General features: G+C 49.9%; 1 protein-coding gene across 1 annotated transcript in view; it reads right to left on the reverse strand.

Moving 5' to 3' along the window:
- Window positions 1–1,004, reverse strand: part of mdy (diacylglycerol O-acyltransferase) — a 105,826-nt gene extending 104,822 nt beyond the window's left edge. The window contains exon 1 of the mRNA XM_011139615.3: window positions 107–1,004. Within this exon, the coding sequence (XP_011137917.1) occupies window positions 107–228 (122 nt within the window). The 5' untranslated portion in view covers window positions 229–1,004. The remainder of the gene's footprint in view (window positions 1–106) is intronic.
- Between the last annotated feature and the right edge of the window lie 11,095 nt (window positions 1,005–12,099).

Here is a 12,099-nt window from a genome sequence, read left to right on the forward strand (position 1 = left end):
CACGCCGGCGTGCACACACAGCGACATGTGTACACTCACTCATTCACTCACACACACACACACACGCGCGCGCGCGCGCGCGTGCGCGCGCGCAGTGCGTACTCACGGTTTGTCAGGCTGCGACCTGCGGACCATCTGTTCTGCTTTCCGAATCTCCTCCGCCCTCGTGACGCTCTTTGTTCTGCGCGATCGCAGCCGCGTCTCTCCGTTCTCGTGCTCCGCCGGCATTGTCGTGTGGTCGTGTTGTTGCGCGTGACGGAGTGCAGAAACACGCGCGTTGTGACGCACAGCGCGCCACAAGAGTGCCACACTCTTCCGAGCGCCTGTCGGCGGAAGCACACGCGCGACGCAGAAGGAGTGAACGAGAGAGAGAGGGAGAGCCCTGCCGAGAGACGAAAGTAAGGGCAGTTCCGGAGTGCGCCGCGCTGGCTCTTGTCGCGAGTGAGAGTTGCGCACACGACGGCGGCGACGGAGGCGACTGGTACTGATAACAAGAGTGCTTCTCCCGGCGATGCGCGAGAGGCGCGCACTGGCTGATCGGTTCCTCGGCTTCCTCGTGCGCGTCGTGCTCCCCGCGACGTAGGCGCGACGGTACTAGCGCGACGAAATCCCGCTTCGTGGACGACGTTTATCTATTTTTCGTCTTCCGGCAGATAACGCTCGCTGTCGTCAGAGACGACCTCGGGATTGGATGTTGGATAACGTCGCGGCCAGTCACGTGTCCGTCACGACGCGTCTCTAGAGCTCCTTGCCTATAAATATATATATATATAGCAGCGGAAAAAACAAAAGTAATGACGCCGATTCGCAGCCGTAAGGTGAAACACTTGATGTGACGACACTGTGAGATTGGACCGAACGATGTGACAGTGGAAAGTTTATTATATTGTAATAACGAGATCTCATACACGCATTGGAGTCACGGTTCATGTAAAGAGGAGTAATATTCATATCACTTGATACGAATATTATCGCTGCTGAGTCACAAATGACAATTTAGATTATGTAACACGACGAAGGTAACTCGAATGTCTAAGGTTGATAGCCGAGGTGATCTTTTGCGCATTTTCATAATTTTTCCAGATAAATATCGGTTATCGGCTGAAATGAGCGCAGATCGTACCGCAAAAAGAGCTATCTCGGGAGAGAGAGAGAGAGAGAGAGAGAGAGAGAGAGAGAGAGAGAGAGCCGATAATCTTGATAACTTAATCTCTCATCCGGTTCTATTACAAATTAACTAAGGTTGCTAAATATAATGCGGTAACGCGCATGTAAATTACATCTTCATCAAATCTTGTGACGTTCACTTCGTACTGCGATTCAGTAACGTTCCTCCCGGTCGGTGACTCGATCGATATCGCTGCCAAATCAAACATTCAACCGTGTCACATTTCAAGCGATAAAGTTCCATCAACGACGAGGCAATCACCGTGTCGTCACTTCCATTAAGATTCCAGATAACGCAGTGCTGTCACTTCATCGCGGAACTCCGATTTCGAGTAACTCCGCGCCAAGGTTCAAAGTTCGAAGCAAATAGAGCCCAAGCCCCGGCGCACGTGAGACAATTTCGCGATTGTTCGCTAAAATCGGTCGCTAGAAGGTTGAAAGGTATCGTTCAGCGGACGAGAGAGAGAGAGAGAGAGAGACGAGGAACCGAGCTAATTAAAGTACACACAGCGCAGGGCGCTGAGAGCCGTAAAGATCCTTGGAAAATGTATGGGGGATCTACCCTCGTAGATTGCGGGCTTACGGGGCGGTGACGCGTATGAGTTTCCACGATCCGTTATTATACGGGAACGTGATGTGCTGCGAGCTGTTTAGGCCGACTTTCTCCTCCGAGAGAGGCGGATCACGAAATCCGGCGTCCTTCGAAAGAGCGTTCTCTCTTCTTTTCACGGTTCGTTACATTGCTCGACATTGGTCAGTTTGAAACTAAAGAGACTCCCCGGTATATTGATATTTATCAGCGGTGCCCAAAGGTTAACGTTGTGAGAAGCTAAGACTGAGAGAATGAGAGAGAGAGAGAGAGAGAGAGAGAGAGATGAGCAGATTGATTATTTATCCTGCGATTTACGGCGTTCCTTTAGGCATACTTACGTGAGGTAAACGTCCCTTATCGCAGTATCCGGCCACTTTGAAAAAAAATAATTACTATTTATTTTAACAATAATGATCGTAAAAAAAGTTGCAATATTTAGTTGGAGAAAAATATAGCCAATTTGATTTTACTTTTGTATTAAAATGAAAATTAATTAAATAAGCACGCATCTACGGCCTGGCAAAATAATGGTCAGTCTTTAATAAAAATCATCAAGAGATAGCATCTATATTTGTATTATTCCCTGTTAGCACTAATTACTAACTTTCTAATTGCGGTCGGACACTGGGACAGACTATATCCGAACCTTGAACCATAACCTACATTATTTCACCGTCCGGTCACTGGTACATTAATGCGCTTCATCACTTGTACTTGTAAATATTTCATTAATAACAGATATATACGTTGATTTAAATCGTCCTTCTCTATTTAAGGGAATCTTGAGTCTTCGAATAAATGCAAATATTTATATCGAAACTACTCTCAATATTATATATTGTATTTGTTGTGACGACTTACGCTTAAGCATCCGATCACCGGGACCATTTACCTCACACGCACGTCAAGCTAGTCGAACAAGCGGAGCATTTAAAAAGTGCAAGCAGACAGTTGGGAATTTATCGATTTGCTTTTCGATATTACGCAACTCTCTCGGCCTCGCGACTCCGTGTACTTTCGTGTTTGCCGCAGCCAGTTTCAATCAAGTTGCGTAGAGTAAATACTAATCTTGCATCGGCCTTTATTATTCGAGCGGCGGAGCACACCGCCAAGTATCGAGTAAACATTCGCCCGTCGGTAAGCTGCTTGGCGTAATCCTCGTGTAAGGAAAAACAGAATAGTCGCATATTTACCCCCGTACACCCTTGGCAAACTCGGGCAAGAACTCGCAGCTGAAAATCGCGTTTCTCGAAACCTCGGGCAAGCGGATTGGCACGTACCGGCAGTACAATCTAGCTTCCTATTCCGTTTCGCGCCACTGCGGCGGTCATCAAGGTTCAAGATTATTGTGAAATGTAAACCGTTGCAAATGCGAGCGCCGTTTCCCCTCTCGTAAGCGCATGCGCCGCCGCCGTATCCGAGAATCGTTTCCATTCCCGCCTGTGACTCGATACTTTATTCTCCGCAGCCACGGCATCATTCTCGCCGTCGCAAATTGTCGCTTTGTTGTCGCGACGCGTCTTGTTTACACACGTCTGAATCAAACCAAACACTTTCGCACTCGAATCATATCCCGATACTTGCGATCTCGATTACGCGCGCTGTTATTCGCGCCGTCGAAATTCAACCGCGTCTTCGCCGCGGCGCGAAAGAGCGATCGAACGCCACCCTTGATAAATCAGCAAACGCCGACGACCATCCACGGGTTCACGGATGGAAATTCTCGGCCGCATCGAATACACCACGCTGTTTCGCTCGGAAATGCGATCGCGATGGCACTTCCGGCGAAAGTGCGACGCCAAAGTGTGAGGCATACAGAGTCGAGTCGACCGCACGCTCTCTCTCTTTCTCTCTCTCTCTCTCTCTCTCTCTCTCTCTCTCTCTCTCATCACCTCGTATCGTGGGGATATCGCGTACAATTTCGCAGCGAGGATCACTCGAGCCACGAAACCGGAAACAGACGGATCGGCACGTAGTAAACGTGGCGCACACGTAGCGCGGTCTACGCTCGTTCGCGCGCGCGCGCGGTCGTTGCGACGTCGGTAGAGAAAATGCGATGCGCGCGCGCGCGCGCGAGAGAGAGAGAGAGAGAGAGAGCGGAAAAGCACGCAAGTCGTTTGTGAAGTCCCTTTATGGGGAACCACGGCTATTACCGGCCACTACGCTATACGGGCACGCTACGTCACATACGCAGTTACATGTCGCCGGGTTACAACTCGGCGGCAGACATCTGCCGAGCCAACGCGCGCCGGAAGTTTGGGGGGATTTGGAAGCGCCGCGAAGCTGCAGGCACCTTTTAACGGGCGTTTTAGGACGCCCGTGGAATGGGATATTCCGCGCGCGCGCGCGCGCGCGCTGGTATCATCCGGGGGCTCATCAGTATCCATCATTTACGGCCGAATTTCGAGCACCGCGCTCGGCCGAACGTACACACGCGCGCGCGCGCGCTGCTTTATGCGTCGCGCGAGACCGGCGGAATTTTATTATTCAACGATGACTCTTCCGCTGGCAGCTCCATCGCACGCTCGCGTCGCGGAACTTCGCCGCCGACGTGGTGATGCACGGGGCATGCAGCCCCAGTAGCAAGGTCCGAACGCGCGAGGGAAATGAATCTACCAACGATAAGGTCTCGAGTAAATGAAATGGATAATAATGAGGCCGCCTCTTGCTCGAAGTCGACAGTCACTTGGCTCGGCGTGACGGACTTACTTGTGTGAGCACTCGTATCACTTTGCAAATCTGCCTCTCTCTCTCTCTCTTTCTCACTTTATTTTTCGCGGGACTCCTCCTCGCTGTACGAGCCATTTCATACACCGGGGCAATCCCACGATTTCGCTCAATGATTCTTCAAATGGAACATCGCGGAAACCGGGGATCGCGCGTGACCGGGCAAAAAAGATCGCACGGGGAAACGTTGGATCGTCCGCGCGCAGACTGCAGCAACATTTGCGGATGCAAAAATTCGCACCGGCCGGCGGACAGTCGATTAAACAATACGAGCCGTGGGGACAGTTAACCCAGTCTGTAAAAGCGCTCGTGGAAATTCGCTTTCGCGCAGTTTAAATTTCACATTTAAATTTCACGTCTCGTGCAACGCGACGGAGAGAGAGAGAGAGAGAGAGAGAGAGAGAGAGAGAGAGAGAGAGAGAGAGAGAGAGAGAAAGAAAGACAGAGAGATGGAAAGGAAAAAGAAAAAAAAAAGAGAAAAAAAAACAGAAAAGGGCGGAGAAATTTCCCTACCGCGAAAACGGTAAGATACTTAACTGGCACTCTACATGAGCCGGAGGAAAGGTTTTAGTTTTGAGCTCTCGAGTATCCCGTTACAGTTTGTAACGTTTGGAAAGTAATAGCTACTCGAATCTAAATCGTATTTGCTCAACATTAGGAAATAATGACACCCCCGACACGAACGACCTGAAATTCGTTTCGAGGAAATTCTCGCGGCGGCGGGAAATAAAAGAGGGAGCGAAAGGGAGAGAGGGAGAGAGAGAGAGAGAGAGAGAGAAATTGCACCACATCGCCAGCTCCGGATACTTTTTGCTCAACGGTAGGAGGAGGGGGGGATGCGCAATGGACGTTTCGTTAAACCACAGTGGAGGTGTTACGGCTGGCCGTAGCGCCGGCTTTACAACTGCGCCACGAGCTACGGCGCCTACGGGAAAACTACCGGTGTGTCCGCGCGCCGTCAACGCTGCACTTCCCCGAACGTCTTTCCGTTATCTGCGCCCTAAACGGTTCATTAAATGAACTTTAACGAGCTGCCGCGGTCGATCGAGCGTCTCAACGCGCGGCTGTTTCGGCCGTTTACAAGCGATCGCACGAACGCGTGAACCCACCGTGTATATCTCTCGTCACGTCGCATAAAAGGGCTTATAGGCGAAAAAAGGAGAGGTGCGCTGGCCCGATATAATACCGCGGTTTTCAAACGCGGTCGTAATGATCGGCCGATAATGCGCGAATCGCTCGCGTAAATTTCCGCGGTGAACGCGCGCGCGCGCGCGATCCCTCGCCGGGGAAATCGATTCGCGCGGTTATGGCTTCCGCTAAATGAAAGTTTCGCGAGCAAGCGACACGTCTGATAATTTTACTGCGGCCCGTTTCACGACGCGTCCGCGCGACTTTGACACGTCGCCTTTTCAAATGGCGACGCGAACATTTAAGACCGCCCCGTTCGCGCGTTTATGGTGATCGATCTCTCCCGCGCTTTCGCAGGTACCTTTCTCCCCCGCTTCCTCCCCCTCCCCTCTCTCTCTCTCTCTCTCTCTCTTTCTCATTTTTATTGCGGAATAAAATATAGGAAAGACGAAGATCGACAGAGAGAAATTGATCGTAATGGCGTCGTAACGAGGAAAAAAGAAAAAAAGAAATACTCGTCTGCATCACTGATTAATACCGGAGGGACGACGTAATCCATCTTCATGTTTAATTTCGGACTCGCCGGGCGACTTCTCATTCGGCGATTTCCCGACGCCGTGGGTTACGTTTCAAGCGAGAAACTTCGAAGTCGCGATGGCGTATTGCGACATAAATAATTCGCCAAGTTCGCAAAACTGCACACTTCCACCGGTTTTATCCGATGACAGATACGACTTGAGCACGGAACATTTAAAAAAATATATGATTGTCGTCCGGAGCGACGAGAGAGCGGAGTGCGGGCCGCTCTTAAAATATGACGTGATATGTCCCGGCGAAAAAATGACGCCGATCCGTCAATGTCGCGGCGTCCGGCGACTTTTGCGCGACGCGCATCGACTTGCATTCCTTATTGTCCCGCGATCGTGCGTCAGTCGTCCTGCGGAAGGGACCGACCCGAGGCTGAACTTTAACAGTCCAAGAGCAAGCTTGGAAACTTTCGCAATATTGGTCGGCCACCGCCACCGTCCTCGGATTATTGCCCCCTTGTCCTGTAAACCACCCTCGAGCGGATTCAGTCACCGGTATCCACACTTCGTATTCTGCCGCCGTACACGCGAACGACGTGATATCATCGCCCGCACCCGCAGCAGGGACATTCCCGGGGTCACGAGCTGCGATTAGTACGCCGACAATTAAACTAGCATAATCACGAGCGCGCGAAATACCGGTGCTTTACGCTAAATGCCGGCGATCCGTTACGAACGATGTCGTTACGTTCCATTTTTCTCTCCCTCCCTCTCTCTCTCTCTCTCTCTCTCTCTCTCTCTCTCTCTCTCTCTCTCTCTCTCTCTCTCTCTCTCTCTCCCTCTCTCTCCCTCTCTCTCTCCCTCTCTCTCTCTCTTTTCTCCACTATATTTTTTTCTTTCTTATATTCGACCCTACGAGCGCCTTGCTGTCGATGGATTGTCGATAATTGTCGACTTTTCAGTAGAGATGTGCGAACTATTCGAATTCGAATCGAATCGAGTCGAATTACATTAGATTCGATTCGATTCGAATCTGAATCCCTATGATTCGAATCCGAATAATTGGAAAATTTCGAATCGAAGATTCAATTACGAGTCAAATATATTAGCGTGCATTATATTTGCATGCATCAAGTACAAAACGAGACATCTGGGCTATGTTTGAGCCCTTAACTTGTAATTAACTTAACTTATAATTAATAACTTAATTATAAATTACTTTAAATATTTAAATATATATTTTACTTTGATAAATTTTAAAATGATATTACAATATAAATATCCCCTTTCATATTAAAACCTTCCATCATTATGTGCATGTTTAATAGTCATGTTAAATTTTTTAATGATTCGATTCGATTCGAATTCGAATGAAATTTCATAGATTCGATTCGATTCGAATTCGAATTAAAAAAATGAGATTCGACTCGATTCGACATAAAAATTCTTGATTCGCACATCTCTACTTTTCAGCCAGCCGTATTTTTAATATCCAGCTGAGGCGAACGTCCCACTTGCGGCGGCCAAGAGTATCGCAAGAACGAATGAATAAATATGCGATGTGCGCACGTCGAGCCCAGCGCGCACAGTTGATTTTGCTGGCGAGCTGGAACATTCGGGGCTTCGACTGTCACAAGTTTGGGACACGCTGCCGCTAATTGAGACGTTCGCCTTACGCGCGCGCCTCCCCTGGCCATCTTTGATTCTAGTCAGGTTGATTCAGCCAGAAAACGGGAACTCCCGTTCCAAGCTGAGGTGACATTTGATTGCGTTTCGCACGTTTCGGTAAAGAGGCTTCTTCGCCGGCGCGCGTAACGTCAGCAATCAGCAGTTATCGATTGATTCTCTCTATTAATTTTATATATGTTACTTGCTCTCCCTCCGCCTCTTGCTCTTCCGTTGATTGCACGCGCACGCGCGCGCGCCACACGTAAGCGGATAACCATCTTCGCAGGCGGATACGAAACGTCAGGCTGTCAAAATGTCACTTTTTCATCGGACACGTTCCCGCTTTCTGGATTAATCAAGGCTGCGTCCCGACATTCGCTGCCAATACCGAAAATCTATAGTATACGTAACACGGACCATGGATTTTCGGTGCTGCCGGTGGATATCGGAGCGCGGCCAGAGTCATGAGAGACGTACAGCTGGGAAAGTCGGACATTTTTCGGACCTAATGGAGAGACGCCGCGTGGCATCTCCGTGACAAAACGGAGCGTGTGCGCGAAAATAATTATATGCTTTTGCGGAGGACAGGGAGGAGGACAAGCGCGACTCTCTCGGCTCCTCGAGATGAGGCGCGCGATAGAAACACGAACGATACATTCGCTCGAGCGAGACATGAAAAAGCACCGCCGGGGCCAGAGGGAGGGAGGGAGGGAGGGCCGATCGCGATTGGGCGTTGCTCGTCGACTAATTTATTTAGCAGCGCGACGAAAGGGACGCGGCGTATCCTCCGCCGACGTCGCCATTGTGTATCGGCAGGTTTTCGCCGCTTTGAAATATCACCGACGTGCCGGTGGGCTGTCCGGCAAACCTCCACAGGCACCGACTCCCACGGGCACGAATTAATTTCGCGGGGAAACAAACGGCGACGTGTTGTACGTTCGAGTCAGGGCGACCAGATGTTCCGGTTTATCGGGACACGTCGCCGGCTGTCCCATTATTTACCGTCGTATACTTCGGCTACTTAAGCGGGATTTAATTAATGAATGGCGCGTCGGGAGCCGGGAGCCCGGGCTCCTGTGGATTTGTTTACGAGTTTACGTGTGTCCTATCGGCTTTTTGCCGCCGACGCTCCAAGGAAGCATCGTCGTCGTCGTCGTCGTCGTCGTCTTAAGGTCCGCGAAGGTGTTGCATACCGGCGCTATGAATCTCGCGGTGTTCCCGGGTTTCCTCTCGTGTCGCTGCGCGAGATAATGACGTTGTATCGCCGGAGGCTGGAGTTACGTAGGAAAGCCTTTCGGCTCGGTAAACGGGTCCTGCCAAAAGTTTCCGCGTCGCCGCGAAATACGACCGCCGCGCCGATACGAAACTCGTCGCCGGCGCGAGCCAATTCCCGCCGCGTCCGTCGCCGGTTTATTACGCGCCGCAACCTCCGTTATTCCCGGCGAATGAATTCTTTTGTCGCTGCTTTGTACGCGAAAATTTCCGCAAAGACGCCCTCGTCGCGGAATTATTGACGGATTCGATGCATATGCGCCTGCATTATTAATGCTGTAAGAAACTTACTCTAAGCGGCCGTAAAGGTTATTGCTTTTAAAATGTCGCGTGCGCCGCGCATAAAGGCGTACCTACGACAGCATCGGCCATCCGACTCTGTCTGTGTGTGTATTATCGGTCGGCCGATGGGTGTGTGTGTGTGTGTGTGTGTGTGGGCGGGCGCGCGCGCATTCTTTATTAATGCTTTACTTGAAACTTTTTGATGGCTGAATTCAGGGGAGATCTCAACAGGATATTTTAAATAGGACGCTTCGTAATGATACAATATTACACATTTCTAGTTATTCTGTAAGCGTAACAAGCACTCTGCTTTTTAATCATTACGCGATGCATTTTAATTATTCATCTTGCTTCTGCTATTCCTGCGTTTACCCGTCGGCGAGGTGAATGTCATAAAAATGTAAATAAATGAATAATGTACGTGTTGAGCTGAATACGGGGGGAGTTGATTTTGCCGGAGAGCTTGAACATTTGGGGTTTTTTTATTGTACATTTTTTTGTTTCCCTCTTATTTACAGACAGCTTTTCATTTATTCGTGATACTTCCTCAGAAATTGCCGAGTCTGTAGCATTCAGCGGCACGACGGTTTGGTATTAAAGGACAACTACGCAGATCTCTGACAAATAAACTTGCTGTATCGACTATCAAGTTCCAAGGCGAGTAACTGTTCGAACAGTCGCCGTCAGCAGTATGCTTGTAATTTTTATGCTGCGGCACTTGCCGTGACTCTCGAGTGTCTTTGAAATTTGTTACGATAAGATAAGATTCAGTGTTAAAACAAATATGCGTAACAGTAAGTACGGGGGCTCGCATCAGCCAATTTATCAAAGAAGACAGCTGCGATTGTCGTCGCCGCAAAACCGGGACGTTCATCTTAGAAATTATCGAGACACCCGGACTCGTATATTACCTCGTAACAAGGCGCGTCTCCAAAATGCTGCATAATTCAGTCAGCCGCAGACCGTTGGCAGATATGTACGGCCTTGTCCAGGCCGTATTGCCGGGTTGGCGGCTGCAGTCTGCGCTGAATCTGTATTCAGGTCAGGTCCTAAAAATCAGTCAATGACGCAGGATAATCCATCGTCGGTTGGGAGAGCAGAAGGAAATCGGCCGTTTCCAAGTCTGACGCCAGGCTTAAGGATCGCATTCAGGGTTAAGGGGCTTGCTCGAAGTCTGAGAGCCAAGGAGGGTGCGGTCGCTTGCAGCATGATCCTCCCTAAGCCGAGGCTAAGAGGCTATTAGTTAGCTCTGCTAGCTGCGACATAACCCCTAAGACTAACACGGTACTTACACCTTCCTGCCCCGTCGAGATCGCGGGATATTCAGCCAGCCGGCTCTTCACGTATGTTTGCACGGCGGTTGTCTGCGCTGATGGTGATTCTAGAACGCGATTAATAATAAGGAACGAATATCAAACAAACTGCCCGGCTTCTCCTTCTCTCTCTCTCTCTCTCTCTCTCTCTCTCTCTCTCTCTCCCTCTCTCTCGCTCTCTCTCTCTCGCTCTCTCTCTCTCTCTCTCTCTCTCTCTTTCGCGCTTTCTCTTTCTCCCTCACGCGCGCGCTCCGTCACGTTCTGTCCGTCCACTGTGCGAAAATTCAATTTACACCGGCATAATAAAATGTACGCGAGCACAAAGTAAATAACACATAGTGCTGCTCTGCACGAGTCGTGCAGAGTAGAACAGATTAAATAGAGGTCGGAACGTTGGGGGCAGGGGGTTGGGACGTGTCGCGCAAATATTAAAGGATAACGGACATTAGGTAAAATGTTGCGGCTGTGATATGTACAAGCGTAAATATTCAGCTTTATTGCTCGTGCAACACGTCACACACGGACGTCGCATGTGCGAAAAGATTTTACATTCTCAAAAGTCAAGGCATGCCGCGGTGACACTTGACGCGTCGTAAGGTCACCGGAAGAAGAATTTCCGAAAGAACAGAGTCGTCGCGCGCGCGCGCGCGCGCGCGCGCGGCCGGCAGACTACAATTTCGATCTCCCACTTTCTTCGAGTCCTGGTCATTTTGTACTTTGCGCGCGCGCGCGCGCGATATGAGTTACTTAATTTTATTTACAATCATTTGTACTCTCCAGAGGCGTACAAAGTGCAGAGGCGCATCAAGCACAGTAACGACACGCGCTAAGACACCTTCTGTATGCATAATTTATTTACGCTACGCGACGGCTATTATTATGGAATAGATTATTATAGAAATCTTCATTAGCCTGACGGGGTAGCGGGGGCAACTGTTTGCCGCGGAATAATTTTCTTCCCTCGTTGTCTTCTTCGCTGCGCATCCCGACCGACGAAGCTAACGAAAAAAATATGCGGTTTGGTGGAATCGGAGTTGGTGCAGCTTGAAGCTGCGCGCGCGCGCGTGTGTTTTGCAAACCCGATCCGCCGTTTCGTCAAGGTAAAGCCCAAATGGCGCAAAATAAAGAACGGAAATGGGTCGCTCGCGTGCCGGTGCGAATGGATGCGCATTAATTAAATTAATGGCTAGCCGTAGCCGCCAGCAATGGCGGTGGGTCATTGCAAGCGCGATCGTAGCCCATAGACTGTACGGGGCGCTACAGCACCGTCCGAATACGTATCTCTTCGTTACTGTACTTTATTGTTTCGTTCCTGGCCGTTCGCCGTTTCGAGAGAGAAACGACAGGCGACGTCGTTCCTTCTAATGTGAATCACGTAAGCGTGTTCCAAGATTCACGTAGATTGTCGGGAGGTGTGTACACA

The sequence above is a fragment of the Harpegnathos saltator genome, unplaced genomic scaffold, assembly GCF_003227715.2.
Source record: "Harpegnathos saltator strain DR-91 unplaced genomic scaffold, Hsal_v8.6 scaffold555, whole genome shotgun sequence".
NCBI classification, from domain to species: domain Eukaryota; kingdom Metazoa; phylum Arthropoda; class Insecta; order Hymenoptera; family Formicidae; genus Harpegnathos; species Harpegnathos saltator.